The sequence below is a fragment of the Neofelis nebulosa genome, chromosome 4 (genome assembly GCF_028018385.1).
Source record: "Neofelis nebulosa isolate mNeoNeb1 chromosome 4, mNeoNeb1.pri, whole genome shotgun sequence".
Taxonomy (NCBI): Eukaryota; Metazoa; Chordata; class Mammalia; order Carnivora; family Felidae; genus Neofelis; species Neofelis nebulosa.
The window spans coordinates 91,408,295-91,423,265 of NC_080785.1; the positions used below are offsets into that span (position 1 = coordinate 91,408,295).

The window sequence follows — 14,971 nt, forward strand, 5'->3', positions numbered from 1 at the left end:
TTCTGTTTCACCAGCAATGCACTGATACAGTCATCTAACTCTGCTGTTTGTATTGTCTAGCAAAGTTCATTTTCAGTCTTTACCTTACTTCCTTTCTCTGGCACTTGAACTTTCCTTTTCCATGACTTCAGTGACCTCTCTCTCATTTTCATTTATTTATTTTTTCCTATTTCTATGGTTCCTTTACAGTCCCCCTCAGAGGTCATGTTCTCCTTCAATCCAACATAGGCTCTGACCTGCACACTTGCTTTCCTCTATACAACTCCCTGTGTGAAAAATATTCAAAGCTTTTAAAAAATCCCCTCATGGTAAGGGTTTCCAGAATCTGTCCCTTAGTCCAGGTTTTTCTTCTGGACTCCAGATCTACTTGTTAGGCAGGGAGATGATTACCTTTATTACATCATCATCCTGGAGACATTTCCTGCAGCAGCCTCTACATAATCCAATCATAACACCTGTTCTTCCGATGATAGTATATGGAGCTCATAAATATTTGTTCAATGAATTCTCCTAATGCTATTATTCTAATTTCCAGCATCAAATCGATAACTTTCCAAAGTTTGAGGGAAAGGTTACACAATAGCATATTTCTTTTTTTTCTCAATTTCTATTGATTTATTTTGTTTTACTTATATAATTTAACAAGGCAGTTTTACATAAGCTCACATCAACCACAGAATGTAAGCACTTAACCACACGATGTACAATTTTAAATTGGGTTCTATATTAAATAGTCTAATGTCTCTCTTAAATTTTTTGGTCAACCAAACTCTCCCCACATCTTTGGGTTCAGTGTTTTTTTGTTTTTTTTTTTAACATATGCTTGGCTCAGAATAAGTATGCTCAGAATAAGTAAATCAGGAATATGAAAACCTACTATATGAATAGAAATAATCTGACTATGTGAACTGGTAGAACATTGGGAAGAAAACAGAAAAGTTGTGTTAAAACAATGATAGTGGCATATTTCTAAGCCCAGATTCATACATTCCTTAAGAAAATATTTATAACCATAATGGCAATGCTCTAAACTTTAGAGTTCTCTTATTTTGAAGTTTTTAATTTTTTTTTATTTTACAGAGAGAGTGTGAGGAGGGGGAAGGAGGAGGGGGGAGGGAGAAGGAGAGGGACTCTTAAGCAGGCTCCACATTTTTCAGCACCCAGCCTGATGCCAGGTTTGATCCCACAACCGTGGGATCACGACCTGAGCCTAAATCAAGAGGTGGACACTCAACTGCTGAGCCACCCAGGTGGCCAAGTGATTTTAGATGTTAGCTCATTTATCCTTAATGACCTTCTGATGTTGGAGACAAAAAGTTTTAGCTCTTCCTTTTGTCTGGCTGGATGGAGGAACGGAGGAAGAGAGGGAAGTGACTTGCCCAAGGCCACCCAGAATGTCAGCTGTAGGGTCACTAGGTCACTCAGGTTTCCCAACTTTGACTTCCAAGCTCTTTTCACTATACCATGTATTGTTTAAAAGACTTTTCTATTTAAGAGCATCTGAAATATTTTTATATATTAAAGAGTAAATTTTACAAATGTAGTAAATACTACTGTGAGACTTTAAAATGGATTTCACCCTGTCTTAACATGAAAACCCTAAAGAAGATACCTTTCTTCTCAGATTCATACTTGTGATATTACTACTGTGAAGCAAAACCATCAGTAAGAGTCTAATATATGGATATTCCTTAACTCCAAAATAAAAATACTGTAACTGTAGAACCAACATCCTTGTGTTCTGACTCTGATGAGTCTCGACTGTCAGAATCCTTAACAAGGGCCCTACTGATACAGCAAGGCTCATAAATATTAGCGGAATCTACCCTCCGCCAGCTCCAATCCAAATCCTCAAGTTCTATCAACTTTGTCTCCTAAGCCATTGCCTGTGTTTAGCCACTTAACATTCACTGAGCCACTTCGTTCTGAACCTTTGTGCATCTCTCCAAATTGTTAGAACAGCTTCCTCTTCAGGCTAATTTCTTATTTCTCTTTTTATCAATTCATAATATATCCTATCAAAACAACCATCCTAAAATATTTCTCTGATGACAAAGCTGCTTACGCTCAAAACTTCGATGCCCACTCCCATTTAAAAAAGGAATTAGAATAACCTCGCATGATGTGCACACAGTTAACATTCAATGTCAAGATGAATTTAAGGGCGTTTACAGGTTAACCTGTCTTCTGAGTCTAACCCATGTTCCCTACAAAATCTGTTTCAGCCCTTATTCCCAAAGCACAGTCACTCTCCTCTTTCATTCTTGCTCTTTCAAGACAATGTTGGACGTGTGGTAGGCACGCAAAAAAGATTTACTCAGAATGATTGCTCGCTCATGTCTCCCATTAAATTTAACCATTCTTTCAAGAAATGAAGATTTCACATACTGTCTCTATAAAACTTTCTCGGTCCTGCCAGGAAGAGAACATCTTTCCTTTCCTTCCCTTGCACACTAGTGCACTCTAACACCTTAAAAGTACTTAATCAACAGAGCAGAGTGTTTGTAGTGTATTATTTTTATACTGAATATAGGGTCAGTTTTTTATATCTTCCTATCCCTTTTAGCACCCAGTAGATTGCCTTGGATAAAAGCTCAGCTTTATTTTAAAACTCACTGCTGGTTTTAGAACCCTGCAAGATCCGAGTATGAGCAGAACTTACTAAACTTTCCCAAACTCATTACTGTAAGTATTTTTTGCTATTAAGAACCAGAAATCAGGCTTGTCGTACACTGTAAAAACTCCACTGCCTTCCGACAAAGTTATCACTAGGAGCAGGGCAGCCGCAGCCCCTAGTTTAACTTGAGATGTTTAGTTAGCGTCACATAAGGAAGCGTAAGAAGGATATGAACTCTCTTCCTTTCATCAAAAGGCCTTACTAGCTTTTCTACAATTGAGGGCACTGGGTCCAAGCGACAGCTTCCAGGGTAAGGTTACGTGAGGTCATGTAGAAAAGCAGGAAAAGGGAAAAAGTGACCAAGTTTTACAGTGAGTGCTTCTAGATTTAACACATGAAACCTATCTGCATATGGCAATAGAGCAGTTGAAAAAGTTCCTAAAATAAAACTTACATGGGAATGTGAGAGTTGAAAGCAAGCTCTTAAATTGTTTTCATGAGGATGGTTCAAAGTTCTCTACCTCGCTGATACTAGTCCTTATGCCTAGTATAAATGCTAAATTTGTATGGCTTAAATTCATGAGGATTTACTGTAGTACCTGGCTCTGAAATTAAGCAAAATATCACTGAATTACCAATACAAGAGTGAAAAAAAATCATTTCAGAAAACAAATGTTTAGATAATAGGCAGATGAAGACAGAATTTTACCTGTGTTCTGCTGCTGGAACAGAATAGCCTGGAACAGGATCTTTCGTTCCATAGTATTTTTTAACAAAAGCAATTCCTGCTACTGTGTCTGTTCCTTTGAAGTTAACCAAATGAGCAGACGCTCCTATGCCAGCAGTCTGGAAAATAAACCATAAACCAAAATCCAAAAAAGAAAAAGACCCATACTTTGAGGTATAAAGCAGCATAGCTCTCAAAGGAATATCTGCCTTCAGATATCCTTAGAGATACCATTATCAGACATAATAGTTCCTTATGGCAAAGATCCAGTTTTTCCTAAATATTTAAGAAGTCAACTGTTACCTCCTCAAAGAAACCTACCAAATAATGACCCACCCCCCCTTTTCCCACCAGCCTCTTTTCCCTTACTCTGTGCCTTGTGCTTCTCTGTAGCATTATCTGACATCTGCTATATTTATTATAATATGTTACACTTAAGTCTGTCCATCCATCATCCATCTAATAGAGAAAGGACAGGGACATTTGCTGAAAGCTTTATTCCAGGTACTCTGAACAGAAGCTAACACATAGTAGGTAGTTTATATATATAATATATATATTATATACATGTATATGTACATGTATACATATGTACATACACGTATATATGTATAATATATATAATATATTATATATATAATATATATGTATATTATATATAATATATATATATAAAAATATATAATATATATATATTTATAATATATATATATTGACTGAATCCCTGGAATTTCAAAATGTAGCCTGCTCAGAACCAAGGTCACTATCAGAATTCCCCCCAAATTTATAATGGCAATCTAACCAACAAACCACATTTTATTAAATGAAGTGCACTTCATACTTCCATACCTCTTGGGAAGAAACTCCTCTGTAGCCAAAATCATGTAACTTATACTCCAGACCATCTAAGTTACCAGATGTTTCCAGCAAATAGTTGGCCAATATTTTCTTCTGCTCTCTAGAATTTGTGGCCACTGTGATTGGATACCAGGACTGAACAAGAATAGTCTGTAGTGATAAAATTAATCACAAATATTAGAACATAAAATGCTGAGTTTTTCTGAGGAAACTCCCTGCTTTCTCTGGAGGTATGTCCTAGACCTCCATACTACTGGAAATACTAGTGAGACATCTCAACCATACTGCAAGATGCCTACCACGTGTATTCCAGATAGAGTGCACAGCTCAGTTCTCAGCTCAGCAACACAAAGGATAAGCACAGCAGGACGTTAACAGTAGAGAACATCAGATTACCTAGTTTCTATCCAAAGTGCCACAAAGCAAATAATATTACACTCATACTTGGATGTTGAGGCAATTACCATAAAAGTTTCTTTAAAAACATTTTTTTTTAAGTTTATTTTTATTTTTGAGAGAAAGCACGAGTCAGGGAGGGGCAGAGAGAGAGGGAGACAGAGAACCCCAAGCAGACTCTGTACTGTCAGTGCAGAGCCCGACTCGGGGCTCACACCCACAAATGGTGAGATCATGACCTGAGCCCAAACCAAGATCTGGACACCCAACCAACTGAGCCACCACCTGAGTGCCCCACCGTAGAAGTTTCTAAGTAAGTTAGGCTATCTTCAATTTCTTTACTTGATGTGGACCTGCATCAAACAGTTTATGCAGCAGCACGGGAATACACCTTGAATGGTGTATTGGGTCTAAAGAAGTTACTCATTTACTCCTCTTTATAGTCTTGGACCTAATTTTTCTTAGATCTATTATGACTACTGGTAGGTTATTTAGTTCAGATATACTTTTGCTTAGCACTAGAGAATTCTATTAACTGAGTTATGCTTTACATCCTTGGCTTTTAGCAAGTCATTTTAAGAAAGTCACATGAGGGGCGCCTGGGTGGCTCAGTCAGTTGAGCATCGGACTTCGGCTCAGGTCATGATCTCGCGGTCTGTGAGTTAGAGCCCCACATCGGGCTCTGTGCTGACAGCTCAGAGCCTGGAGCCTGCTTCAGATTCTGTGTCTCCCTCTCTCTCTCTGTCCCTCACCCGCTCATGCTCTGTCTCAGAAATAAACATTAAAAAAAAAAAAAAAAATTAAAAAAAAAAGTCACATGAAACATTTCTGCATGTGCTGTAAAACTGTGAGATCACCATCTATTTTACAATTCTTTTTAATAGCAAAAAGGTTTTGTTTTGCTTTTTGGTTGGAAGAAACAGTTAAGTTTAGCTCAATATGTTCATTCCTCAGCCCCTTTGTAAGTCTGAGACACCTTTGCAAAACCTTTAGGCTCTTTTAAACAGGTTTTGAAATCTGACGAGAATTAAGGTTTCTTCGAGCACCAGTATTGATATTGCTAAAGCAATCCAATAATTTTAGTGGGTTTTAAAATTCAGTGTATGGTGAGTAACAATCAAAGGATATTATTAGTAACTTTGAACATACACTGGGAGAGGTTACTGGAAGGAACACTATTATTTAAAATGTTTCAAAACAAGGGTTGCCTGAAGAACAACTTTAAGTTTGTAAATAACAAGTTTGTTGGATTTGGTAACAGATTTCATACACATGGTGGTAAACTTGGGCTGGGGATGGATAAGATTAGGATAAATCTTCTCTAACCCTCACAACAGAAACCCACAAAGGATGCAAAGTTACTATGAAAAAGTCTCTTCTGGAGACTTGGTATCTAGTGTAAACACAATTTTTTATAAAACACAGGATCTGTCAGAAACTAAAATAGGGATTGTGTCAGACCATAAACAACTGTGGCTTAGATAAAAATACCTGGCAAGGACTGAAGTTATTTAAAATCATATACATTAGTAGAATAGAAGGTAAATTTGATGGAAGTTCTGTTGCAGAAGCAAATAAAAACACGTACCTATGTATGTTTTTTCCCTTCAAAAACCAGCACTCCCACACTGGATTTTACTTTAAAAATTTTTTATTTTAAATTTTTTTTAAGTTTATTTATTTTGATAGAGAACAGAGGAGGGGCAGAGAGAGTGGGGGAGAGAGAACAGGATCCCAAACGGGCTTCGCACTATCAGTGGGACTCGATCTCACAAAGTCTGAGCCAAAATCAAGAGCTGGTCACTCAACTGAGCCACGCAGGCACCCCACATTTAATAATTCTTGTATTAAAAGTGGTATTTCTTTATTTGCTAACAAACTACTCCTCTAAGGGGTCTATATATAAAATTTTTTAACTTTATGTTTTAGTGAAATACACCAAAATAATGATTATGACAACAGGTTTTTGGTGGTGGTTGTTTTCAAAGGCTGGTGTTTTTTTCACCTTCTGAAGATAAAGAAAAACATACATGAGGCAGGTGAACTGGGAACTAGTCCTCCATATATGTCTGCTCTATGGGAATTCCATCAAACACAGGGAAAAGTACTTCTTGACTAAACCCTCAATCAGAAAACAGAAAAAGTGAAAAAAGTGATGATGATTTTCAAAATAAGGTTTATCTGTTTGGGCTCTTCTGGCATTGAAGGTAAAAGGATATATGGGTAGACAAGATGTTGTGGTTAAGAACACTTACTCTTGTGTTTTTAATAATACCATCCTCTTAAAATCACATATTTCCCAGTACAAATTCTGTAACACCTGTACAAAAACTAATAATGAGATAAGTTTTCTTTTACTTTGAGTTCACAGTTAATTCAAAGTTTTAAGACACAGCAGTAAACCATTTAAAATCATTATTTTGGTTAATTGAACATTTTTTTCTGGGCCTATTAGCCTACTATAAGTTAATGTCCCATAAAGAGAAATTTTAAATTTTCTGTCAACTTAGAAATTGTATTTCAAACACATTCTTGGACCTCTTAATTCCCCTAGATTTTCTAGTCCTTATAAATAACCTCAAATGTATTATTTTACAGTACAACAAATGAGCTTAATAAACTAATTAAGATAAAGAATCCGTTCTAAGCACTAAGTAAAAAACACCTCTCAGATAGAAAAGTGATATTTCTATAGTCACTTTCTAGAATATTTCCTCTAATAGATAAAATCTAAATCGAACTGTTGAGAAGCTAACTAGGTTATATATGTAAATAATATCAAAACTATGAGCACGTGAAGACAGGACTGCTTGGGTCCAAATGAAAGGAAAACAAATAAAAAGCCTTGCAATATAAACTCAGAGTCTATTATGTATCCTCCTTTTTGGACTTAATGATCAATCAGCAAGTGTTGAGTGTGTTTAGATGAGACATATCAGGTAGTAAAGCCTCAGCTCTAAACTGATTAGATAATGAAGAAAGCTGTTAAAAATCTGAACAAAATTCCCTTTGTATAATTAGAACAGAATATCCACAAAATATCTTAGATTACTAAAAATATACCTGTGCTGTTTTTCTCAGTTTTTTCTATGACAACATAGATTTCAGATTGCAACAAAAGAGATGGAAGCCAACTGAGCCTTACCGGTACTAGTTCTTAATAATTTCACACAGATAAAGTCTTAGAATGTTAGATTTTGCTGGAAGGAACCTTAAAGATTATTTAGTTCAACTGTCATTTTTTAAATGAGGAAACTAAGGCCTGGAAAGATTTAGTAAATTGTAGATTACACAGCTTTATCAGCAGCAATTTTAAAACATTCTATAGAATCCCAGTTGAATGGTTTTTACATCTTCAATTAATGTTTTTTTTTTCAATATGTGAAGTTTATTGTCAAATTGGTTTCCATACAACACCCAGTGTTCATCCCAAAAGATGCCCTCCTCAATGCCCATCACCCACCCTCCCCCCCTCCCACCCCCCATCAACCCTCAGTTTGTTCTCAGTTTTTAAGAGTCTCTTATGCTTTGGCTCTCTCCCACTCTAACCTCCTTTTTTTTTTTTTCTTCCCCTCCCCCATGGGTTTCTGTTAAGTTTCTCAGGATCCACATAAGAGTGAAAACATATGGTATCTGTCAATTAATGTTAAATAAAAATTAAAAACAAAACAAAACAATTCACCTCAATCCAATTTGTAAGCCAGTAACACTCTGGATCTGTGTTTTCCACTGTGAAGAGAACATTTCCTCGGGGAATGACATAGCCCTCAGGAACAGCTTTTATCTCTATTGGAAGATGCCCATCATATTTCTGGTAAAAGACAATAATGAAATTATTCATTCAGCAAATGATAATCAGATACCTGCTTTAATAGGTTCTTCATATTTTACAGAAGCTAAACTTACTGTCACAGAAACTGCAATTGTACATGTTATTATATTGCTAGTAATATCCTCATTCTCTTAAAAGTAGCTAAGATGATTTAACAGCTTAGACACCGACATTAATTTTTACATTTTATGTAGTCCAAGTACTTCTGCTAAGAACATTTCTTTTTTTTTTTTTTTTAATTTTTTTTTTTTTTCAACGTTTTTTATTTATTTTTGGGACAGAGAGAGACAGAGCATGAACGGGGGAGGGGCAGAGAGAGAGGGAGACACAGAATCGGAAACAGGCTCCAGGCTCCGAGCCATCAGCCCAGAGCCTGACGCGGGGCTCGAACTCACAGACCGCGAGATCGTGACCTGGCTGAAGTCGGACGCTTAACCGACTGCGCCACCCAGGCGCCCCTGCTAAGAACATTTCTACCAGAAGACAGAGATAATCTCAAACTGGTCAAAACAAAAAAGTTGTTTTTTCTCAAGATTTCAAAAAAAAAGAAGAGTTTATTCCAACATATTCCAAAAATTTTCCAAGAACACTCCTTCTTCTAGTCGCCATTTTTGTAAAACAAAAGCTAAATACTAAAAGATAAAATAAGGGACTACTATTAAAGAGCAACGCGAACAAAATAATGTCAAACAAAAAAAGGAAAAAAAAGAGAGAGAGGTCCCTGACATTACAAGAACCTTAAGCAGGTTTTCCCTTTATTCTGTTTTCGTAGAGTGGATAGACCAATCATTAAGTATACTTTCTAGAGCTTTGGCAATGAATATCCAAGTACAACAATTCTCTCCAAAACTAGGCTGCAACATATTTGCTACAGACTATGTGATCAGATATTTAATTACGCCTCCCTTCTTTTAAAGGTAAGGGCTGTGGCTACATTTTGGCTAGGAAGGCAAATTATTTCAGAAATCCTAGTAGTTTTTATGTGATTTGGGACAGGTAAATAGATAAAAGAAAAGTCTGTTTAATGAGAAGCACTGGAAGTCTCACGATACAGCAGAAAGAATACTGCCTTAGAAATCCCAGCTCGGACTCAACAATCTGGACTCAGACTGTGAGTAAGTCATTCAACATTTCTCATCTCAGACTATTCTTCCAACAGGGTTAGATAAGACCATCTCTAGGTTAGATCCCTGCGATTCTCTGAACATAAAAAAATCAAAAGATTTATCACCCTGGCTACTGGGAATTATATATAGCCTAACACTTATCTATTCCTATTCTCTTCCCAACAAACCAAATAGGGTAAGTGTAGGAATTAGCCCCCAGATTTTACTGACCTTACTTAAGATACGGGGAAATTATACCACAGAGTGCTTACTTGACTTCTTCAAAGACCCATAAGTAAAAAATAGTAAAACTCAGTATGACAACATAGGCCTGAAAGTTAAAGTATTTGTAATTATTTTGTTGATGATAGTCTACAATGGAAAAGACATTTGTTTTTAAGATATAAATGAATTAACACTTAACGCGCCAAGATGCCTAAAGATCCCATTCCCAACCTATCTTCATAATAATCACCACCATTCAACTCTTCTAACTCAATTCCCGTATCTTTGGATGCTCAAAATTAAGTAACTGATCCAAACATGCTAGGTATTAATATCATAGTACAATAAAGAATGAAAGCCAACTTTATGGATCTACACCAAACCATTCCAATTATTCAGTAAGGGAAATTTCCTAGAAGTACTGGGTAATGATAGACTCACTGCATCTATTGCCTTAGATAAGCTACAGCCAAGAAAATAGACCAAAATTTCAAAATTGCCAAATAATGATGCCCCTTCCTAATATTTTCAAAGAAAAGAGGAAATCACCTTTCTGAAAAACACTATCTAAATTATCATTTGTTTAGGGGTGCCTGGGTGGCTCAGTCGGTTAAGCGGCCGACTTCAGCTCAGGTCATGATCTCATGGTCCGTGAGTTCGAGCCCCGCGTCGGGCTCTGTGCTGACAGCTCAGAGCCTGGAGCCTGTTTCAGATTCTGTGTCTCCCTCTCTCTGACCCTCCCCCGTTCATGCTCTGTCTCTCTCCGTCTCAAAAATAAATAAATGTTAAAAAAAAAAAAAAAGTTTAAATTATCATTTGTTTATATTACAACAAATTACTGAGACCTGCTATAGATTCTATATACTAATTATTTGCCACCATAAAAAAATATTTAAATGTTACCCTTAACTTTTCCCAAGAATGTCTAAAATAGCTCTTAAATTTGGGCCAGACAGAAAAAAGTTGTAATTATAGAACAGTCTTCTATTCAAATTCCTTTGTAAGAAATTTTGAACTGAAAGAAAAACCAAAGTAGAGCAAAACATTAAAAACATTTTTTACCTCAAGAATGTAGTTCCATCCCTTTTCATTAAAGACATCATCCTGGAAATGCTCTCTGTACACCTCTTTGGCTTCCTGGATCTTCTCTTTGGTCACAACCTTACCTAAAAGGACAAACGTTTCCTGTTTACATTTCTAAAGGCATTCTATGAATTGCTGAGCTGTGGTAGGATTCATGTCTCTACCTATTTCACCATTCTGTGGATAAAAAAAACAAGAACTGAGAGATTAAATGATCACCCAGAGTCAACAGCAGAGCCAGAAATGGAATCTGAACTTCTGATCACTCACCCTATGTTAATTTCCAGTTTGAAAAACAGGTGTGCAGAAGCAACTATTACACAGAGTATTTTTTTTCTTAATCCCAGGAATAAGTTAACTTCTAAGATGTGTTTTTTCTCTCACTATTAATTTAAATACTCTTGAAATTTGATACAGATAATTTTCCAGGTGAATCTTTTTGCTTTATTCATAAAGGATGTCTTCAGGGGTGATAATCCAATAATTTTCACAATTACTAAGTTTAAGTTTTTGCTCCTCAAGTACACTTTTAGTTATCTTTAGCTGTAAAATTAGGGTAATAGTAGAGTACCCACTCACAGGATTGTGAGGACTGAGTTAAGACACAGGAAGCACTTAGCATAATGCTGGCCTGTAATAGGTAGTCAGTATATTTTAGGTATAATTAATAATGTCATGTTGTATCAAGTTTTTAAGCTGTAAAATTGAAGCATGACATCAGTCTTAAAAATTTGTCAAGATTATGGAAAATTTTCAGTTTTTATCTGTGTAAAATTCAACTTAATCTGTATTCAATTCTGAGATTATTTTTATTTCAAAAGGTCAGAGATGAAATTTTCCAAAATGTATAAAACTTTTGGGAACTGTTCCCCCCCCCCCGCCACCGTCCTTGAAATACCATTATAAAACAAACTAGAAATGGACTTTCAAATAAAACTGCACAGAAATTATTTTGGGGGTTTTCCATTTTAAAATACATTTGAGACTAAGGCCGCAGCATCAGGTAGTTCTGAAAAATAGGCCTTTAAGATAAAAATGACTATGATAAAAATATTCTAATTGCTACCATGATTCAAAATGAGTTCCCAGGTCAATAATGAATCCTCTACTGTGAATTAAGGACTTAAAATCTATTAACATACCAGATTAGCCTCAGAAAATTACTGACTTTTCTAAACTTATTCCCAAGTTTATTAGTTTCAGAAAACCTTTCTCATATTTAGAACCAATCACATATACCAAATTATAAGATTTATGTGTTCAAATTAACACATTTTTTACAATTCAAAAAAAACACCTAGAATAGTCAAAATAATTTAGTAAATATCAAAATTAAACTGTTCAATGAGTTCCTTTAAATTAAGAATATAACAATATAGGAGAAAAATTATAAAGAGCTTACATAAAAGCAGTGTTTGAAATGTACTAGGAAAAATAATACCTTTTAAGTACTTATTAAGAATGTACTGCAACCCATAAAATACTGTTTCCTCGTATTTCACCTTCTTTATTTTTGAGTTTTCTGTCTTCTTTTCACGGCATTCAAAGTAGGAATAAACTTTGCTGGTATTGGGTGGGTACTGTTTATAGTGAGTAACCTAAAGGGGAAAGCAATACTTGAGTTAGAAAACATTCGAACAGAATAGAAATCATGACTGAAAGGGCTTGAAATTATTTAAAACCAAAGAAACTAAACTTATTTGCTATTCATCAGCTTCTTTTCCTGGCTGTAAAGAATAAAAAATAAGTATCATACTTATTAGGATACTTTTAATGTTCACTATCTTACTTTGAAAACCACAGGAGAGTATTAACTTTTATAAACAAATCAAATGAACTTAAGGAAGTAGGAGGCTTCTAAGCTGGACAGGCACTTGAAAATAAAGTTTGAAGAAAGTTATCTCATTTGATCTTGGGGAATGGTCTTCCTTCAGGGGAAGAGAGACGTAGCTGCCTGGCAGGGGCATAACCAGGATATAAAAGAACATACTGGAAGAGGGTGGTACTGTTACTATCTAAATGTGGTATGTTTGAGAAGTCAATAGGCAATGCTTCCCAGGACTCATCTGTACAGCCAGGTAGGGAGAATGACTCTGATCTTCACAATAACACATGGAACCTGGATGAAAGCAACAGCAGGAGAAAACATATCTTGTTTCATACATAATACTACTTGTTCTCCAATTACCACCAAATTGGGAAATAAGTCTATCCAATGCAACATCAAATCCTTAGGAGCATAAAAATGAGTATTATAAATTTTTCCATAAATATGGGTAAGAGTCATTGTTGAAAATCTTTGTTTTAAGAAAAAAAGTGAGTTCATCATAGTTGGATTTTTTAAAAAATATTTTAATGTGGTTAAAACATTTTACCTATAGAAAATAACTGGGAGAATAATGTGTATTTGCTCTGTTGTAACATTAGGAATGGTCATGTCCTAAAACTTAAGGTACAGGGTGGTAAGGTAGGTCATGGTGGAATAATCTTTGCAGCACAAGTTTCATGAATGACCACTGTGACATGAACCATGGTTCCTGGTTAGCTCTGATCCTCAGTTTAAGGGAAACTAATGCTTTCCTTGTTTGGTTGCACAATCTTAATCCCAATGAAACTTGGCTTTAACCTTTGTAGCTTAGCACAAAAATTCTAAGATGAACATACTCTATATAGAGAGCAAAAGAAAAAAAGATCACAAATGTTTAATAAATGTTTCTGCTCCAACAGAAGCAACTTGTCACTCTATGAAAACAGCACCCGTACACTGCTTGAAGGCAACTGGGTGGTCAATTTTAAACCTAGAAGTACTACACCAGGGTTTTTTTTCAAGGTTAGAACCTAGAGACTGATACCACTGGAAGCTGAAGTAGCAGCTCAGTGAAATAGCTAAAGCCAAACCCAAAGCAGTTAAATCTTCAAGCCGATTCACTAAAATGCAAAAACATTTATATACGTATGAACGATACCCTATTTCAACTGATTAGAAAAAGAGAACACTATCTAAAAACTTACCCAAGAAGTACATAAAAATGAAAATGCCCAGTTTACAATCTAAATAACTCTTAACTCCTTTAGTGGGAATAAGCAGTGAGGTAGAAAAGTCAACTATGATGAAGTAAAAATTGAAGGAAGGTCTGGATCACATCATGCAAGTTTATAAAAGCCAGATTCATAGTTGTGACTCTCAGGAGTTAGCGTGACCTTTTACAGTTCAGATACTCAAAGGTACATCTTTATAAATTTACTTTTTCTACATCAAATTTAAAAGTATGAGAAGGTAAATGAATCTTCTGAGTAGACCAAACAGTTAAAAGCTGAATGGAAATGTCCCTAAAGCATTTAACTCTCCTCTTTGGTCTAAAAGTATACTAAAATTTTTCGATCAGACAAATAGAGTCCCAGTTCTGGCCAATAACTGAACATGTTTATAATTTTAAAGCTTTACTTCTGCCATGTTTTTTAATTATGGTACTTAAAACCTTAGCACAGGGGCACCTGCATGGTTCAGTCATTTAAATGTCTGATTCTTGATTTTGGCTCAGGTCATGATCTCACGGGTTAGTGAGATCGAGCCCTGCATTGGACTCCATGCTAACAGCATGGAGCCTGTTTGGGATTCTCTTTCCCTCTCTCTGTCCCTCCCCTGCTTGTGCACACTTGCTCTTTCTCTCTCTAAAAATAAACAAACGTTAAAAAAACATCTTCTTTGGACAGCTTTAGAGAACTGTTCTGCAGTTCTCTAGGTTTAAGAACTAAACTGTTAAAGCAGCTAATTCTCAGGTAATTAACCATGAAATCTAATTTACCATTAACCACCTACCAATGAACACCCAATACATTTATAGAAAAAATAGTATAGTTAGATATATTTGTATTGGCTTATACCATTGTTTAAATCGGGGAAATTTTTAAACCGAGCTTCTTAGTAAATACTATTCTACAAATACAGCCAAAAGATGATTTACAATGATTCTAGTTCTGGTAGGTTTACTATCCTCTTCATTTTACTTTCTGCTAAGCTGGTCTCTCTGAACCTGGGAACCTTCAGAAAATAAGATGATACAGCAGAAAATCACATTAATTAATTGTTATTTTATAAATAGTTCATTCACAAATATATATCCTGT

At 35.6% G+C, this 14,971-nt stretch overlaps 1 protein-coding gene across 1 annotated transcript in view; it reads right to left on the minus strand.

Moving 5' to 3' along the window:
• The window catches only part of NAMPT (nicotinamide phosphoribosyltransferase), a 39,407-nt gene that overhangs the window by 11,684 nt on the left and 12,752 nt on the right, over positions 1-14,971 (minus strand). The window contains exons 2-6 of the mRNA XM_058725374.1: positions 12,286-12,442; positions 10,824-10,927; positions 8,281-8,409; positions 4,194-4,352; positions 3,327-3,463 (exon numbers count right to left, since the gene is read on the minus strand). Of these exons, the coding sequence (XP_058581357.1) occupies positions 3,327-3,463; positions 4,194-4,352; positions 8,281-8,409; positions 10,824-10,927; positions 12,286-12,442 (686 nt within the window). The remainder of the gene's footprint in view (positions 1-3,326; positions 3,464-4,193; positions 4,353-8,280; positions 8,410-10,823; positions 10,928-12,285; positions 12,443-14,971) is intronic.